This window comes from Squalius cephalus, assembly GCF_949319135.1.
Source record: "Squalius cephalus genome assembly, chromosome: 3".
Classification (NCBI taxonomy): domain Eukaryota; kingdom Metazoa; phylum Chordata; class Actinopteri; order Cypriniformes; family Leuciscidae; genus Squalius; species Squalius cephalus.
In genome coordinates, this window is record NC_137124.1 from 9,292,746 (window position 1) to 9,312,143 (window position 19,398).

The 19,398-nt window shown below is 38.0% G+C and overlaps 3 protein-coding genes across 7 annotated transcripts in view; 1 reads left to right on the forward strand and 2 right to left on the reverse strand.

The window, feature by feature from the left end:
* mettl3 (methyltransferase like 3) overlaps positions 1–10,891 on the forward strand; it is an 11,794-nt gene extending 903 nt beyond the window's left edge. The window contains exons 3-13 of one of the 4 annotated variants that reach the window (XM_079866275.1): positions 3,153–3,268; positions 3,606–3,793; positions 4,676–5,131; positions 5,215–5,390; positions 7,011–7,224; positions 8,210–8,397; positions 8,937–8,975; positions 9,082–9,190; positions 9,589–9,654; positions 10,424–10,536; positions 10,664–10,891. In XM_079866275.1, the coding sequence (XP_079722401.1) occupies positions 3,166–3,268; positions 3,606–3,793; positions 4,676–5,131; positions 5,215–5,390; positions 7,011–7,224; positions 8,210–8,397; positions 8,937–8,975; positions 9,082–9,190; positions 9,589–9,654; positions 10,424–10,536; positions 10,664–10,775 (1,764 nt within the window). In that variant the 5' untranslated portion in view covers positions 3,153–3,165 and the 3' untranslated portion in view covers positions 10,776–10,891. Of the gene's footprint in view, positions 1–2,818; positions 3,269–3,602; positions 3,794–4,675; positions 5,132–5,214; positions 5,391–7,010; positions 7,225–8,209; positions 8,398–8,936; positions 8,976–9,081; positions 9,191–9,588; positions 9,655–10,423; positions 10,537–10,663 lie in introns of those variants that run through there. The other 3 variants (XM_079866273.1, XM_079866272.1, XM_079866274.1) reach the window with 3 other exon arrangements.
* pop7 (POP7 homolog, ribonuclease P/MRP subunit) lies at positions 302–2,804 on the reverse strand. The gene is made up of 2 exons (XM_079866290.1): positions 2,693–2,804; positions 302–1,622 (listed from the first exon to the last, which is right to left on the reverse strand). Exon 2 carries the CDS (start codon positions 1,611–1,613, stop codon positions 1,167–1,169), a length of 447 nt encoding a protein of 148 aa, XP_079722416.1. The 5' UTR covers positions 1,614–1,622; positions 2,693–2,804; the 3' UTR covers positions 302–1,166.
* A 1,084-nt stretch (positions 10,892–11,975) lies between the features above and the next one.
* On the reverse strand, positions 11,976–19,254 carry LOC307155226 (uncharacterized protein C17orf114-like). Of its 2 annotated transcripts, none has more exons than XM_079865787.1 (3): positions 19,104–19,254; positions 14,062–14,160; positions 11,976–12,610 (listed from the first exon to the last, which is right to left on the reverse strand). In XM_079865787.1, the coding sequence occupies exons 2-3, from the start codon at positions 14,141–14,143 to the stop codon at positions 12,438–12,440; spliced, it is 255 nt and encodes an 84-aa protein (XP_079721913.1). In that variant the 5' UTR covers positions 14,144–14,160; positions 19,104–19,254; the 3' UTR covers positions 11,976–12,437. The 2 variants fall into 2 exon arrangements, with proteins under 2 accessions (XP_079721913.1, XP_079721914.1); XM_079865788.1 differs by having other exon boundaries at positions 19,170–19,250.
* Between the last annotated feature and the right edge of the window lie 144 nt (positions 19,255–19,398).

Genomic DNA, 19,398 nt, shown 5'->3' on the forward strand with positions numbered 1-19,398 from the left:
ATAAGTAAGATAATACAAATCATGCAGTTAAATAACATCATGTATTCATTTAGGCAGAAACAATGAGGTTATTAAAGCAATTATTACAAGTTGTGATCGTAATGATTACAATATATTGAAAATTTGTAGCTATGGTAGATAACGTGCCATAGCTTAGCAATGTTTCTGAGGTGGAAGAAGGCTGTTTTTGTAACATTTGAAATATGATTATCGAAAGACAAGTTGCTGTCTAATATAACACCCAGTTCTTTAACTGTAGAGGATGAAGATGCAAATTGTATTCTAAGATTCTCTGTACAGGTTTTTGGTCCAATAAGTAATACTTCAGTCTTATCCGAATTTAATAGAAGAAACTTACTGGTCATCCAGTATTTTATATCTTTAACACATAATTTTAGAGATTTCATCTGGTCGTGATCATCGGCATAGTGGAAAATAATTCCATGTTTTCTAATAATATTACCAAGAGTGTATATTGAAAATAGCAGAGGGCCTAAAACAGACCCTTGTGGCACTCCATTATTTACTGATGATAATTCTCCATTGAAATAAACAAAATGATAACAGTAATCAATCTAAGAGTACGTCTTGATGCATAATGTCAAACACAGCACTAAGATCAAGTGAGATGCAGCCTTGGTCAGAAGCTAAAAGCAAGTAATTTGTAATTTTAATGAGTGCAGTTTCTGTGCTATATTGGGACCAGAATCCTGACTGAACTTTTTCATAGATATTATTATTATTATTTTTATTTTATTTTTGCAGGAAGGAGCACATGACTTTATCTTTGATAAATGTAGGTATAATGTATATACAGGAAGAGGGGGGAAAAGGCAGGAAGCAATGTCTTTTTACTTGCCAGCACAACTGCTGCATGGTCATTAGAATACACACACACAAAAATAAATACATAAACTGTTTCTGAAAGGTGAAACATATGAAATGGCACATTTCCTTTTTACTTCTTGGTACATCAAAGCAATAAAGTTCATATGCAAACTCAAATGCAAGGCTTAATAGTTTTAGCTTCAGTCTGAACCAGACCAAAACACGTACCAAATAAAACAGGCAACGCCTTTAAAGCACACCACAAACTTTATAATTAATATTTATGAAGTCTTTGAATTTCCCATTTATTGTGTTGATAACTGATACTGATCCTGGCTCTACGGGTTGGGATAAAACACCTTGATGTGGATGGCCGAGTTATTACGGGTGCGTGTAAGTGGCTCTCCAGCTTCATCTGGATCCTCGGGCTCTAGGTCGTCGATGAGCTCTACGGTGGATGTGTTGGCAGCCAGTTGCAGCGCACCCTGGCTGGACGTCTGAAGCTGTAGGGCGATGTTAATGGCCCGGTTGATAGCCAGTCCCAGACCGTGGATGCAAATTTCCCTATGAGCGTCCAGAAGTTTCTGACATCTCGCCAGCTGGGCCTTGAAGTCTGTTTTCATATTGACGTAGACGTCGTTCCGTCGTTTGGGCAGTTTGCGAGGCAGACGCTTGCGGAGGGTGTACTCCATCGGGTCCATCTCAAGAGACGAGCCCTCAGGGGCGGGCAGCACCATCGGAATGTGGGGTACAGAAGCGGACACTGGGCTGCGTGGCTCGGCCATGACAAATCACTGGAAAAGCGATGTACAAAGAGAATCAGACGTGTCAATCAATGTTTAATGGCGATTTCTTCACAGAGTGACACAGAAGACATTTGTGTGCATACTGGCATTGTGTAATCGGTCCAATTTGAGGGGACTCGAACCAGCGTGGGAGGTGGGCACGCTAACAAGGTAGCTAAAGACCACAGCCGCTAGTGTAAGTCGCTAGCGCGCCTCTTGAGATCAGGGGAGTGAGGTTTACACGTACAGCTCATACTGGCCTATGTCCGGTACACTCACCCTCCTAAACCTCACTCCCATCCGGGTCACGGCACCAAATTTAACCGGTCCTACTCGACCCACTCTGATATAGCCTAAATAAAGCTCTGAATAATTCATGTGTTTTTTATTTGAACTAAACGAACTAAAACGCAAATCCATGATGTACTACACGGCTGCATCCGAAATCGCATACTTCCCTACTATATAGTAGGGAAACACAGTATGTGACAAAAGTATGTCCGAATTCACAGTAGGCCTACTCATAAAAGAGTAGACAAAAAGTACCCAGATGACCAACTACTTCTGGTGAGATTCTGAAGTGTGCATAGGATGGAGACTTTACTATCCCATGAGGCCACAGAAGAAGATTTGTGAATGACAGTGAAGCAAGGGAACTGATGCTGGTAGGTCACATAATAATGACAACATGGCGAATGTAGTAACGTTACATCCAGATTACATTCATACTACATGATAGAACAATTTTTTAGCGGTCCTGAAGTAATTACTAAATTATTCAAAATAAGTACCTACTCAAGTATGCGATTTCGGACGCAGCCCTTAATTCGCGTTGTACGGTTTTTATTCATTAAAAAGAACCGGCACGTATGAATAATTCATTCCGGAATCGGACTCGGCTAGTCGCGCTGTATGTTACTGACTCGCTGAACACGAGCCGACTCATACGAGTCTTTCGTTTGTGAATCTATACACTGTTCGCTCTGTATGTTTTGAGTGTATGTTTTTTAGCATTACGGATTAATCGATATGCTACATACAATTATATTGACGTTTTGTTTTTTGATTGTGAATCGTACCTTGAATTAGAATAGCTTGTTGTTGTTTTTTCAGCTCTACGCTAAATAGCTGGTAAATAATCTGATCTTCGTTTCGGCGGCTCTGTCTTCTCTCCTCATGTACCGGAAGTCCTCTCGCTTCTCACACAGGAACTGATACCTAAAGCCGTTCTGTTTGTTTACATAATATTATCCTGTTTTTGAAAATAATATATTTGCTTATTCCGTATACTGTATAGTTATAAATTACTATAAAAATAAAATAAACATGTATAAAAAAGGTTATATTTGTCTCCGTACCATAATCATTACAAAATGGGGAATATTGCGGTGTGAGTGTCTTTTGTTTTGAAATTAATCCAGTTCACCCGCGTAGTGTGTATGACTAGTGCAGTCACTCAGCGTTGGATTACTAGACGTAAACTAAACTTAATGAAATCTGTTTCGTTTGTAAGGTCTTTTTAATTCACTGTCTATCTAGTTTCATTTAAACCATGTCGGACACATGGAGTCACATCCAGGCGCACAAAAAGCAGCTGGATTCCCTGCGAGAGAGGCTGCAGAGGAGAAGAAAAGACCCAACTCAGCTGGGCACTGGTGTGTTGACTAAACTTTACATGCTATGAGATCTGCAAAACGATTAACTGTGTCTTAAGTGGTATTTGATTTACTTGTTAATAAAATATAACTACCCAGAAATGTGATGAGAGTTACCACGTTGATGCTGATACAATCAGCTTTATTTGCTTGCCTTTAAGTGCTGAACACACAGGATTCTGTCAGAACAGAATAAGTGATGTTAAAAAAAAAACTAATTGAGAATTTGAATGTGTGTAAAAGAAAGAATGAACCATTATTTCTGCAGTAAGTGAATTAGTGAGTATATGGTGCCACCTACTGTATATGCATTTAGTTCTGGTTTTTATTTTAGCAGAGGTTGGAGGTGTTGAGGGTGGATCTGCGAGGAGCGACAGTCCCGGACCAGCTCTCCAGAGTCCTCCACAGGTGGAAGATGAACAGCCTCCCGATCCAGAACTAGAGAAGAGACTGCTGGGATACCTGTCCGAACTGAGTCTTTCTCTGCCTACTGATTCCCTAGCAATCACCAACCAACTAAACACTGTAAGAGCTGTGAACGTGCTTTTGAACTCTACCAGTCACACATCTGCTGTTACTATTTTCCACATTTTAGAAAAATGGTAAAGTTGTCAGAACTGTGAAGTATATAGATTATGAGAAACATAAATTGAGTCACACATTTTATTGTGAAAACACACTCATATCTGTGTAATTGTGTTTCTATGGCCCTTTTTACACCTGCTATTAATATGCGTTTTGGTTGATCGGATCACAAGTAGATGACGAAGACACACGTTTACACCTGGTGTTTTAATTCGTCTCTTTTGTTCACTTTCAACCACTTCTGTCCTGATTTCCTCGAGGGAAGGGTCTATGGGCGGGTAAATGTATAGGCTTTTTCAGATATTTTGCTCTAATGGACAAAATAAGCTCACACTATTAACATATGATCACGACCGGAGACGACGGAAAAACACACAGAGAGCATCAGCTTTAGTTTCTGTTCTGACAGTCACAAGATCAGCCGAACGCTGTTAGTGTGTGTTAGAAATCAGGAATGGTGAGAGAACATTGTGCTTGGTACGTTTTTCATCTTCAAGCCAAACTTGGGTCTCCAGCCGACAGAGTTTAAATCCCGTCTGGCCGGCGCTTCCCATAATGTTACGCATTGAGAAGAAGGTCTTTTGTGGCTGTTCGAACACATTCGTCCACATGAGTGTTTACACTACGAAAGCAATGTGTTTTCATCTACATCTGGAAGTGGTGGAAAGTGGACAAACTCAAAAGGTTTTAGACTCCATTCACTCCTGTATTTAGCGTCGTCCACTTGTGATCCGATCGACCAAAACTCATCATGCCACCAGGTGTAAACAGGGCCTGTGTTCTTCTTTAATTCTTCCCTCTCACTCTTCCTTATTTACTCAGTCTGAGTCTGCAGTTTCCCATGCCAGCATCCAAAGTCTCCTCCTCAAATTTTCTGCTCAAGAGCTAATCGAAGTTCGTCAGCCATCCATCGCTGCCTCCACGTCCTCTTCCTTGTCCACCCTCGTCACTTCTGTCGACCACACCAAACTCTGGGCTATGATTGGCAGCGCAGCCCAGCCACAAAGAACCGCCGTTAAAAGAAAAGGAGATGACATCATTCATCAAAAAAGAGCCCCAGGCTCCTCCCCTTTGCTTCAAGCTCCATCTTCCCCTCCCAAGAAATCCTCTATCTCACTGGCTCCTGCCTCAAACTCCCAGCTAACCGGATCCTCTGGGCTCGGCGGGGGCGGACCTGAGAAAAAAGGGCGGAGCAATAAAGTGCAAGCTTCTCACCTGGACATGGAGATCGAGAGTCTACTGAGCCAGCAGTCCACTAAGGAACAGCAAAGCAAAAAGGCATAATACCTAAGTAGCAAATCACTCAAGCTTTGACTATTTGTATGTATGCGGAGTCTTATGTATGCATGCTTGTGCGTCAGGTGAGCCAAGAGATCCTAGAGCTTTTGAACACCAGTTCAGCGAAGGAACAGTCGATCGTGGAGAAGTTTCGCTCACGAGGCAGAGCTCAAGTGCAGGAGTTCTGTGATTACGGGACTAAAGAAGAGTGTGTGCAGTCGGGGGACACACCACAGCCCTGCACCAAGCTGCACTTCAGGTCAGTTCACACTCACACAGTATTAAACCATAATAAACAACAATGCACACACTCACACAAATTCTATTTCTTCTCTGCATTTCTCCTCTTCTCTAGCTTGCTTCCTAATCTAGTTGTCTAATAAACCTGGCATTGTATATTACTATTATTGTTGGCTCTTTGACAAATCACTTTTGTGTAAGTCACTTTGGATAACAGCGTCTGCTAAATGCATAAATGTAAATAACTAAACACCATATACATTTTATATAAATGAAAGTAAAATAATAGTTTTAATAAATTTAGAGATAATAGTAATCATAATAATCATGTTGTTTTTTTTTATTAAACAATAATAGGATCTGAACACTATTTTTATTTGTTGACAGGGTTTCTGCGTGTCTTGAAAAGTCTTAATACACAAATTAAGGCCTAAAAAAGGTCTTAAATCAGTGCAGAAAGTCTTAAATTCATAAAGATGTGGTATTAAATGTTGCATGCATTGCAAAAATCTTCCTCAGTATTTGTTGTCCTGTTTTCCAAAACAAATATCTAAACATCTTTGAATCAAGATGCAAATGTAAAATGAAGTCTTGAAAAATGTAACAAAATGTAGTGAGTTTATTCTTAAAACAAGAGCAAATATCTGCCAGTGAGTTAAGAAAACTTCCCTTTGAATTATGTTGATTTTTCTGAGCACATTAGCAGATATTTGTTTTTGTTTTATAATCATGAACTCACTTCATTTTGATCAATTTCACAGAAAACAAGACTTCATATTTTATGTCATTTTGTATCTCCGGTAATAGTATCATGTAAAATTTATTTCCATATTTTAGTGGTTGGAAGCAGAGCAATTCAAGCTACTTTTTTTGTAAAATAAATTGAATAGTAACGGATATCTTTTGTAAGTTGTTTTTTGCAAAGTCTGAAGTGTTGCTAATACAGCTCGATGTGTTTCTCCCAAGACATTTACATTTAGAGAACATATTACATTGTGTTCCCTTCAGTTTATTCAATTAAATTAAAAATCTTTTTCTATTCTTATCGTCTTAAAAGGGTCTTTTAAATAGTCTTAAAGGGTTAGTTCAACCTAAAATGAAAATTTTAGGAAAATAAAATGAAAACTGGTTTATTTCTAATGCCGTATTACGTTTTTTCTTTTTCGGACCACAAAAGGAGAATAAAAAAATAACGTCCCTCTCGTCTATATAATGGCAGTGAATAGCAACCAGCGTCAAGCTTTTAAGAAGAGACGCAAAAGTATCACAGAATGGTCTAATGCAACAAATGCCATATATTAAAAACACAACACCAGCAAATTAAGAAAACATGTTCATCAGTTTGACAACACGCAACCAAATACAGAAACGCTGCAAATACTCACAAGAAGTGGCTAACCTGGCTGGGACATTCTTGTTGATTATTTGCAGAGCGTTTCTGTATTTGGTTGCGTAAGTGCGAGCAGGAAATGTTTAAAAATGTCTCCTTTTGTGGTCTGAAAAAGAAAGAAAGACATATTGCATTAGAACAACACCAGGGTGAGTAAATTACGACTTTTCATTTTAGGGTGAACCCTTCGAATGTACCTTTATAAAACCCGTAAAAGCCCTGCTCATTAATTAAATGTGACTTTCCTAGGCGAATCATCAACAAACACACAGACGAGAGCCTGGGCGACTGCTCCTTCCTGAATACTTGTTTCCACATGGACACTTGTAAATATGTGCACTATGAGATTGACAGTCCTCCTGAGGCCGAGGGTGATGCCCTGGTCCTGCAGGCTGGGGCCGCTGAGCTGGGACTGCACTCCACCGAGGAAGACAGCAACGTTGGCAAGCTGTTTCCGTCACAGGTACAGTATCGGACAAATTGCCCTGTTCCACAGCTTCTGTCAAGCTATAATAAAATTGATTTGAAACTGAAAATCCCCAAAACCAATATAATATAGTAATATAGAATTAGGCTTAGTCTCGTGATGTGTTTCTAATCTGTAATTGCTTTCAGAGCCTCTTCTATTGCACATTTGCTGTTCTCGTATTTATCCGCAAATTCAAAAAATTATTTTCATTTTGATTTCAATGGTTTTATTTTAAGACGCACTACAGTTCGAAAGTTTGTGGTTGGTAGGATTATGTAATCATTTAATGTTTTCGAAAGAAGTCTCTTATACTCAGGCTGCATTTATTTTAGTTTAATACAGTAAGGACAAATAACTATGTATTTTTAAAAATATAATTTATTTCTGTGATCAAAGCTGAATTTTCATTATTATCAATGTTGTAAACAGTTGTGCTGATTAATATTTTTGTGGAAATTGTGAAAAAAAATTTTCAGGATTCTTTGATTAATAGAAAGTACAAAAGAACAGCTTTTATTTGAAATAGAAATTTTTACTCTCACTTTTGATGTAATGCATCCTTGCTGAATAAAAAAAAAAAAAAAAAAAAATGTATCTTACCAACCTCAAATCTTTGAAAAGTAGTGTAGACTAACGTTCAAAGGTTTGGGGTCTATTTAACAATGAATCCTGAAAAAATTAAAACATTTACACAAAAATATTAATCAGCACAACTGTTTTCAACATTGATAATAATCCGAAAAGTAGAGAGATATAATGATTTCTGAAGGATCATGTGACACTGAAGACTGGAGTAATGATGATGTTTTGCATCACAGGATTAAATTATATTTCAAAATATATCAAAATAAAAAAACCTTCTTTTCACAATATTACTGTAGTTTTGATCAGACTTTCAAAAGCATTAAAAAAATCGTACCGACCTCAAACTTTTGAGCGGTAGTGTATAACCGATACATGCCCTTTGACCTTATCTCAGTGGATTTGCTGTGACATCCGTTATCTGGATGTGTCCATCCTGGGGAAGTTTGCAGTGGTGATGGCCGACCCGCCGTGGGACATTCACATGGAGCTTCCCTACGGAACGCTCACAGACGACGAGATGAGGAAACTCAACATTCCTATTCTGCAGGATGACGGTTTCCTCTTCCTCTGGGTGACAGGAAGGTACGGGCTCTGGGGGATCGGGGCACACAAAGCTTCTTGAGACACTTTTATCTCGGTGTAATCAAACCATGTCGCGTCACTAAATAAAGGTAAACCTGAATACAAAAAGTAGTGATCATTGCATAGATGAATTTGACACATCAGAGTTGCATATTCAACAGCTTTCAACAACTCTGCACACTTCATTAAACCATGTCTAAATACATTTTCCATTATCGTATACATGCCATAAGAGGAGTCAATAATAATAATAATAATACATTTTATTTTTTAATGCACTTTTCTCACACCCAACGTGCTAACAGAGTAAAAGACAAGAAAAACATAAATAATACAACAAACAATTTAAAACAAAACAATATAAAACAAGACTATACCCTGATTCGCATCTAACACTAAGACATGATAAGCAATTTCTTAAAAGAGCTTAATGTATGTTATGTATGAATAAATGATCTGAACGCTTTGAAAGGAGGTGATGTAATGCTTGGAAACGATCCAAATGCAGGTCACCAATAGTTTATGTTCTGTCTTCACAGAGCTATGGAGCTGGGCAGAGAGTGTCTGAGCCTATGGGGGTAGGAGATTCTACATGTGGAAAAATGTGAAGTGATATGGTGATCTCTTTAAATGGAACTAAATCAGTAAACGAAATCTTTTAATCTGTTTCTGTCACTCAATCAGCTATGAGCGTGTGGATGAGATTATCTGGGTGAAGACTAACCAGCTTCAGAGGATCATTCGTACCGGAAGGACTGGACATTGGCTGAATCACGGCAAAGAGCATTGCTTGGTACGTGTGAGAATATACACTACGGTTCAAAACGTTTGGGGTCAGGAAGATATTTTTTGAGGTCGGTAAAATGTTTTTGAAAGGACTGCGTTATGCTCACCAAGACTGCACTTATTTGATCAAAAACACACTAAAAACTAAGAAAAAAAAAAAAAGATGTTTTAAAATGTAATGTATTCCTGTGATCAAAGCTGAATTTTCAGCATCATTACTCCAGTCTTCAGTGTCACATGATCCTTCAGAAATCATTCTCATATGATGATTTGCTGCTCAAGAAACATTTCTGATTATTATCTATGCTGAAAACAGTTGTGTGTTTTTGTTGCAATGTTAGTCTTTGATGCTTTTGATCAATTTATTCTCTTTGATCTTTGATCTCTTTCTGTTTGTTTGCTCAGGTGGGAGTAAAAGGAAACCCACAAGGCTTTAACAGAGGTCTTGATTGTGATGTTATAGTGGCAGAGGTCAGTAATAACCAATATTACTGATAAACCAGTGAGGAATTTAAAGTGCCCCTGTTATGCTATTTTAAAGGTTCCTAATTTTGTTTTAGTCTCCTACAACAGGTTTACATGCATCCAAGGTCAAAAAAACACTTGAGTTTTCTCATAATATACATTGCAGCATCAGCTCTTTTCTCAAAGATTCAGTCTCTCTAAATCCCTCCTTTCCGAAAGTCTACTCTGCTCTGATTGGTCAGATGGTCCAGTCTGTTGTGATTGGTCGACTGCTTACAGCACATGTCAGAAACCAAACACCCATTATCATATCTGAATATCCGAACAGTAACGATAACGTCGGTTTTACCGTATCAATTCCAGTGCGAGTCCTCGTTCTTTTGAAGAGCATCACAGTGGATTCTCAGCGCTGAAAACAGCATCTTCTCGACATGAACAACACGAACCAAACTCTTCCAGTCTCAGCTACAACTACAGTGTTTGAGGGTCAAAGTAGACATTGTTCACAGACAGCCAATGAACACCATAGACTGGCATTATGCAAATGAGTTACATTGTTACATAGGTTTGTAACAGGAAGTGAGACTGGAATTACTGACGACTCGTTTCAGCAAATTAGAATCGATTCTTTCATTTAGGAGACAATAACTATTTGTTATAAAGCAATATTACTCACTGCATGAAAGGTAATATTTGAAAAAGCATATTAGGGGCACTTTAAAAGTCTGTGATGATCAGTACACTAAATCATCTGTTTCATCCGTCTACACAAAAGGTCCGCTCCACAAGTCATAAACCAGATGAAATCTATGGAATGATTGAGCGTTTGTCTCCGGGCACAAGAAAGATTGAATTGTTTGGTAGACCACACAATGTGCAGCCCAACTGGTGAGTCAGACATTCAGGAGCTTTCTTGATTTCCAAATCACTTATAAGACAGAGTTACAGAGTGTTATCAGATGTGCTGTTGTCTTCCTTATTAACTCACTTGTTATCTTTCTCGTTTGTTTTCCAGGGTAACTCTTGGTAATCAGTTGGACGGTATTCACCTTTTAGACCCTGAAGTAGTGGCACGTTTTAAAAAGCGCTACCCCGACGGAGTCATTTGCAAACCTAAAAACATGTGAGGACTGGACTAGTGAGAGAATGTACAGCTGCTGGATGAACTCTGCCACAGGATTCAAGACTGAAAGGAACAGACTTTTGTACCACTTTGCTTTTTTCAATAAAACTGCTGAACCACATTTTTAGTTGTCTTTCCTTACAGATTGATTAATAATTTCACAGATAATTCTTTAAAGTCGGCATGAAATGGAAGTTTCGACAGTCTTTTCTTCCCTATTGTGACTATATCCAAGTAAATTATTGTCTTAAACAAGAAAAAATGTAGGACGGGGCTTGATTTTGTCCCTCAGGAATTGATTGGATCGTTGAATCATTGTGGTTTGCGATTGGTCGATCTCTTGTGAGTGACAGGTTGCCCCTCCCTCGCGCCAGTAAACGCATCATCAGAGAAGAAATATTGTCACAAGGAGGGGAAGTTTGATTAAAGATTATGAATTTGAATTTTGGTGACTTCAAGACAACTTTTCTAAAAGAATAGCATAAAACAACTTGTTTCTTTTTGACAGTTTTATTGTTTTACAATCATCAATGAAAGCAAAAGTACATGTGATGTTTTTATTCTATTATAATTTAGTTTAGTTGCTGTCTTTTTACTCATTACAATTGTTATTTCTTTAGAAAATGTATTTACACATTGTTTCATACAAAACATACAAAAATATCTTTCATATTAATTGTGACTTCAGAGGTGTAACATGTCTTCTGTTCTTTTTCTGGGTTAGGGTGTAAAAACACATATTTAACATCTAAAAAAAACACAAATGTTAATACGTGCACATGATAAAGTGAAAGATGGCCATATGCACATAATCTAAAACCTGTTATTCAAACATGTTGAAACAGAAGCAATGACAAACATCTTCACCATTCACTCGACTGGTTTTATACATGCAATGAGAAAACCTTTTAAAAATGTTGAAAATGGAAAAACTTTATAATTATACATTAGTTTTACGTTACATAGAAACAAACACTTTTCAAACAAAATGGGTTTATGACGGGGTCTGTTTCAGAAAGTCCTGAAATCTATACGTCATAAAAATGAACAGCTTGTATATAAGGGCTAGAAAATGGAACTTGCATAGAAAGCAAAATAAGCTTTAGAAACCTTTCCGTTTATGTGAAAGAAAAAAACATTCAGTTGCTTTTACAGTGCACTGACTTTTTAATCAATGAGGCAAAGCGTGGTTAAATTTGACAGGCAAAATAATCGGTAAACTGCTAAACAAATTCATATCTGGCTCAAAACCCTCAATTGCCTCAAGATATCAGAGTCTCCTCTGATAAAACCAACCAGAAGCATCCAGTTCAGATGGTGTAGATGCATATATAGCAGAGATGGTGGAGGGCAGATGCTACAGGCTAAACAGAACAAAAAAGCACTTGGTGATCATGTAAACGTTGCCCCTAAAAATGTGTTTCACAATTTCCCCCTTTACCAAATTACACTCAGCTGTACCGTTACTGTTAGAGAACATCAAACACTTATCTTGACATTGTTACAATGCATACAGCTGACGCTCGTGAGTGTCCAAACTTGTTCCTACTAATGGCTCGTCCTCCAGTTCCCCTCAAACAATCTCCAATGAGGGATTTAAACTGGACTGGGGCGGTAAATCTGGTTTACTTTCAAGGATTCTCCAGGGATCACTTGCAGAAGAAAGTTAGTATGTGGCGTCCACTGCATTGATGTTGCTATCCATCTGGTGCCGAAGCGAGAGCCGAGCCTTGTGGGAAAAATAGGCCTGTGGGCAAGTTGGACTGCTGGCGCTGTCCCCTTCACTGCCCCAAGAAGTGGTGGAGGACAACCGAGGCTTCAGCTCTTCACTTGCTACTACTGAAGACACAAGTAGAAATGAAAATAAGTTAGAAAACATGAATGGAACGTAAAGGGTTAATTCACCCAAAAATGAAATTGTCGTTCACCCTCATGTCGTTCCAAACCTGTAAGACTTTCGTTCATCTTCGAAACACAAATGATAATCTTTTTGATGAAATCTGAGAGCTTTCGGGCCCTCCATTGACAGCCACGCAACTGACACTTTGATGCTTCAAAATTTCATAAAGAGATCGTAAAACTAATCCATATGATTTGAGTGGTTTTGTCAAAATTTTCTGAAGAGACTCGATCGCTTTATATGATGAACAGATTTAATTTAGTCTTTCATTCACGTATTAACATTGATCAGCGAACAGAAGCTCAACCGAACCTGCTTGATGCGCGAGAACAAACCTCATTTGTTCTTGCTGAAGCTCAAACCTGATGCGTAACACGAGAATGAACCTCATTGGTTCTCGCACATCAAGTGAACATGCTTGAGCTTCAGTTTACCACAACTGATGTGTGAGTTGATGAATGTTTATATGTGGATAAAAGCCTAAATTCAATCTGTTCATCATATAAAGCGATCGAGTGTCTTCAGAAAATTTGGACTAAACTGCTCAATTCATATGGATTAGTTTTACGATCTCTTTATGAACTTTTTGAAGCATAGTTGCGTAGGTGTCAACGGAGGGACAGAAAACTGAAGATGATCCGAAGATGAACGAAAGTCTTACGGGTTTGGACCGACACGAGGGTGAGTAATTAATGACAGAATTTTCATTTTTTGGTGAACTATCCCTTTAATCTTTTCTGCAGCAGTTTATTATTTATTATTTCATCTACAAAAAGAAGCGACATCGCCATCTACCAGGCATTTGAGGTATTATATGTCGCTTACCCAAACGTGTCAACAAGGCTACTCTATGCGAATGTGAGTACATTAGCAAGTGTTTCATATAGGCTATCAGATGAGTACATGACTGAAACCGAAACCAGCACGTCCAGTGTAAGTAGGCTCTGACCATTTAATTTTATATTAAAGATACCTTTTCTAAGGATATTGTCCTTTTTGAGCTCTTTACTAAGACTTGAGTGTTTGTAGACGTTTAAGAAGCTTTGTGTCGACCTTGATGTATTGCAACATTGAGGTGTTCACTTTTTTTAATCGATTTTAGAAAATAAACGTGATTGCTCTTCTCACAAATCAACTGTTTCTTGTTTTTCACTGGTGTTGAAAACTAGTGCATCTTTGAGCCTACATTCAGTGCGAGTCATTTACCCAAGTGACACTGGAATTGTTAACTTGTAATGAAGTTGTTGTCGCTATGTGTGTTTTTCAGGTTTACACTTCACATTAGAAAACACCGTTTCCACTGCTTGTATTTTAAGCTACCAGTTTATCATTTGCCCATTCTCAAGTACAATTTGCCATTATGAAGTTTGATAATAATAAATCATCTCACCCGTCTCAGGAGGGCACTGTCTTTTGCACCTCTCCTTGCAGCGTCTGTAGAAGGGGAAGCACTGCAGCATTTTTACACCCATTTCACCAGCAGGTGGCGCTAAAAGACAAGAGAAACACCTGTTAGACCAGGGGTGGGGAACGTTGATCCTGGAGGGCCATTGTCCTGCAGAGTTTAGCTCCAACCCTGAATAAAACATTTGGCTGCCTGCAACTTCAGTAATCCTGAAGACATTGATTAGCTTCAGGTGTGTTTGATTAGGTGTTTGATTAGGGTTGGAGCTAAACTCTGCAGGACAATGGCCCTCCAGGATCAACGTTCCCCACCCCTGTGTTAGACAAACCAGTCCTTATCAGCAGACTTTATCACAAAAACCCTAATAGCGTTTCTTTCTGAACCAGCAGTGGGAAAAAGTCGATTGCAATTTGCCTTTCTTGTACTGTTCTGTAAACAGCTGCAGTTTGTTGTGTTTATTAGTTTTCTAAAACTCCCCAGTGACCATGGGTTTTATGCATAATCTCATTACAGCCGTGTGTGCATGCAGACTTCAACTCAAACTCTAATCCCATAGAGCGACGTCATTGGATAGACTGACCGGAGACATCCGATCTAATAAATCCTTGATTGAGAATTATGCGCCAGGTCAAGTTCCCTGATTGAGACGGGTAGTTTTGTAACGATAGGCAGTTTGTAAATCACTTTTAAAGGGATAGTTCACCCAAAAATGAAAGTCACCCCATGATTTACTCGCCCTCAGGCCATGCCTATATGACATTCTTCTTTCAGACGAATACAATCAGAGTTATAGTTTGTTAATAAACTCATGTTTGAAGTGGTGCACCCTGCAGTTGTTGAATATGAGAGTTTACAGAGGGTTTAGTTGTAGGGCTCAGTTCACTTTTATCAGAACCTATAGCCAATGACAAAAACAAACGAGTTTTATGTGACTGAGTGGCCAATGCATCTCTTATCAGCTTTTTTTCCCATGGTTTTGCATGGCCTTTGGTTTGTAGTATACAGGGTTAATGGTTAATTTTTAATGACTTGGCTTTTACGCTTTTACACTTCTTATATGCTCTATGAATTCTGTCTGCTCCAGAAACCAATGTAATAAGGAACATTATAGTGACCGACCTGCATAATATTCTTGGGTGCAAGTTTGCACAACAACAAAAAAGACATGCTGAATGGGATGTGGGATCACAAACTACAACAGAGCTTGTGTAATAGGTCATTGGATCATAGTTGTCAAGCATCCAATGCAATGCAGGGCAGAAAGATGTTTTCCATCCAGCTGCATGTCTTTCACACAGAAACATATTGAACTAGTAGAACAACTGTCACAAAACCATGTCACCACACGCCACAGAAATATGGACGTTTACTGTCATGCATAACTCTGTTCCCACCCAACCCTCCTCTATGATTTATGAGTGGTGAACTCATAAATCATTGGAAATCTGTTTTCGTTCAGCTTATTAACTTGACTGAGTCTATATGCTTGAGGACAAAACATGCAAAATTCAGATTAAATGCACTTAGCCACTGCTAACGTTTGAGTTATGATCATTTTGCAGTTTCATATCTTCAGATTTTGATTATTTAAAGAGTCAAAATGATAAGAAAGAATAGTTTGGTTTAATTCAGTTTTTCAGGTTTCAGCAAAATGTCTTCTTTTCATTATAGGCATAAAGACTGCTGATGAAATTATTTGCGTATGGCAAATTATGTCGAAATAACCTCTTCATAATCTTTAATACTACCTCAGATGGTTTGCATCAAGAACCTCTGAGTGTTTGTGAAGAACATTTTGTCCAAAATATTTTCCAATACTGACGCTGAACAGCAAAGGTGAATGTTATTTTTATTAAATTTCCCTTGGTTCCAGTAAAGGCGCACACACATACATACACTTTTCCATTACGTCTTGTGCCAATCATATGATGTGCATTTATCCGTAACCATTCCTCTCTTTTCTTTTCTCCTCTCAGTCCTTTTCATAACTCACTCAAAACATAATTAATGCGGAAGGGCACGTCGGGGGAATTTCAGGTTTTTTTCTTAGTTCTCTGTGTGTTCATTTTCTGGCCAAATGCATTAGTGACAAGGCCCAGAAAAATGTTTGGTAAAAAAGAGGGTGAGGAGGCATTAGAATGGAGAAAAGTCTTATTTTTGGAAAGGTTCCTGCCTGGAGACCCAGAAATGACGTAAGACTTGTACAATTTTAAGTTGTTTGCTTGTGACATGGACATGCACTTGTATACATGTCCTACAAAGCAGATGCAAACACATACACATCCTTATAGGGTGTTTAATCTAGACTTGATGGACCTCTCCATGTCATTTACTAAACATTGCGAGCCATGTGTTTGTGTATCTGTATGCCTGTGTTTTGTCTCTTATAGGTTAAGTACACTCTGAGTCTGAGGACTGCTGCTTAAAATGGTTTGGTAATCTCTAGTTACGACACTTCTAGCACTTTACCTCCATCCGAGACTTTTCTGAGAATGAGACACTTTATGCACACATCCAATTATACACCCTCAGAAACAAACCAAGGCTGTCAGTCTCATCTTTCATTGATTTAGAGCACAACAGCATTTTTCTTGAAATCGCAAAGTATTCTCGGAATTGCGTAGAGGTTTATTTGAATGCCTTTTTTTAATTATTACAATCCCATATTGCCTTTTGGTTCCTCTTTACTGTGATGGTCCACTTTAGAAAATCTAGTAACTTTGAAACTACATGTTAGTTAACTCTCATTAGAGTGTTAGTAGACTAGTGGTGTGTAAGGTTAGGGTTAGTAGAATAAGTTTAGTTGCAAAGTTACTTATAGTCAGTATAATGTCTGTTGGTGGAGCATCAAAATAAAGTGTTAGCAGATATTAAGTAGACAGTCTACTAATAATAGAGTTAGTTAACATGCTATGTTGCTAGGTACTTAGTTACTTAGTAGAATGTCTAAAGTGGACCATCGAAATAAAGTGTTATCTGCCTTTTTTTTTTCTCAACAAGCTTGTGTGTTCATTAAAGTTTTTCCTCAAGGTTAAAGAAGAAAATGATAACAAGTGCATTCACACTTATTTAAAATCCCGCCACAGGTTTACACTAATTAATACTGCAATTTAGTTGTACCATATAAAACTATAAGCTTTAATTGAATAAATTAGGTAATCATATATATATATAGTATATTTGTGTCAGTATCTGTATTACTTAAGAATATAATAAGAGGCTGACAGCCCTTTTCTTGGCCTGCACTCTTAAAAAAAAAAAGGTTTTTTTTTATTTTATTTTTTTTATTGGGATGGTTCCATGACGAACCTTCAACATTCATGGGATATTTACAGTGCACAAAGGGTTCTTTAGATTTTTTTTAATGTTCACACTATAAGATATATTTTAAGAACTGATCCCTAATTAATTGGGGAACCAAAAAAAAAAAAAAAAAAAAATGTAAAACAAAATTTTAAAAAATAGGGGTTTAAGACTTGATTGAATGCAATTGCTGTTATTTAGGTCCTTGCCATGCAGGATCATCATACATTTGAGTGAAGGATCTTAATTCTCTTATTTAATTTTATGATTTTGATTTCTGTCAACCCCCACACACTTAAAAAATAAATTGTATTTATTGGCGTTGATGGTTTCATGAAGAACCTTTCCATTCCACAAAAGGTTTTTTATAGTGAGAAACGGTTCTTTAGATTATTAAAATGTTCTTCACAATAATAAAAACATGGTTCTTTTTAGAACGTTTCCCTAAAAGGTTCCTTGTAGAACCAAAAATTGTTCTTGGCATCACTGCGAAACCCCCCTTTTGGAACCTTTATTTTTAATAGTGCACCCCACCCCCCGCGTGCCCGCGCACACGCGCTTTCCCATTGAGTATTTTTGTGTGTATGTGCAGTACGTGACGCTCGGCTCGGGCACGCGGTGGTCCACTCGGGCGATGGGGGGAGAGGGGACTGTGTACAGGCGAAAGCATATCAATTATTAATTATTAAAGAATGTTTACAAAATCTCCAATGATTTCCATATGCAAACATCAAGGCTATTCTTGGTCCAGACGCATCATTCGCTGAAAAGTAAGCTACGTTACATAAAATCTCATTGCAAGAGATCAGCCAGAGTTCAGGAGAAAAGTAAATCTCTTTAAGGGAAAAGTAAGATAGGACTAGCCTACCTGAGCACCCTCTTTGCTGTTAAGTGTGCCAAGTGAATAAACGTCTAACGAGCAAATGTAATGCTGCCTGAATGACAAAGAGTTTGTGGATTGATTTATTGTTTTAATTATGAATTTAACCCTCAGGTTATTCAACCTGTCAGATTTTCTGTGGTACCCGATAAAATGAATCTTTTTTTTATAAGCTATACTGTTAAAAAGAAATAGAAGCTGTGGTTGGCAAAACTGTCTTGTAAACGATTTATTTTGGTTCCCGTAAATAAAAATAGATAATCAAATATAAGGTCACGTGATGAATGAATAGACCTATTAATCAAAATTAGACTTTCTACGCAATAATAAACATGGGCAATGCAGTGTTACCTAAGACAAAACAAAGCAGTAGCCTATAGGCTACCTAAACAACTTAAAACATAGCACTCTGTAGATGAATAATTATAAAAAATAAACAGCTTTCATTGTGAAATACAAAGTGACTCATATTTTGTAAACACACTTTAAAAAATGTTACTGTAAAAGTGTATTCTTGTCGAAAGCAATATTATTAGGCTTTACTGCACATTACGAGTAGTTTAACAGCCTAAAATTATGGTTATTGTCTGTTAAATTTAATATAGCTAGCCTATACATTTAAACTAATTATCAGGCCACGTTGTTTTTCCTTTAAAATGACATACCTGCAGTCCCTGAAGCAAGTTTGACAGTATTGTGAGACTGACACTCCCACTTTTGACACACACCTTCAGTGTGTCTGTGTTTACCCTTATACGACTGCGAATTTACTTTGGAATTTGTACGCTATTTCGGTGTTTTTAAAATAATGTTAATAAAAAATAACGTAATCAACTGGACTCACCGATTGGTTCTTGCACGAACTTTGTCACTGTCACGCAGACAATTCTTCAAATTGCAAGTGACTTACGATAGTTCTCCAACTCGCTGACACTTCACTGGCGATGGCAGAACCCGTTCAGTATGACAACATGGAAAGCTTTTAGTTTTGAGCACACTGAACGTTCAGCTTTAAATAGCTTATCTGAGCAGCACGCCCTGCCTCCTCCTCCTCCTCCTCCTCCTCCTCTTTCACTCAGTTTGCTATAGTGTGCTGGCAGGTCTCCAGGAACGCATGGGGAAACATTCTCACTATTCAG

What these genes read in the sequence shown, in the direction of transcription:
- pop7 (XM_079866290.1), bottom strand. Translation starts at nt 1,613, where the DNA reads ATGGCCGAGCCACGCAGCCCAGTGTCCGCTTCTGTACCCCACATTCCG.
- LOC307155226 (XM_079865787.1), bottom strand. Translation starts at nt 14,143, where the DNA reads ATGGGTGTAAAAATGCTGCAGTGCTTCCCCTTCTACAGACGCTGCAAG. An exon ending in ACAGTGCCCTCCTGAGACGG is followed by an intron (nt 12,611 to 14,061) that starts GTGAGATGATTT and finishes TTGTGTCTTCAG; the next exon opens with TAGTAGCAAGTGAAGAGCTG.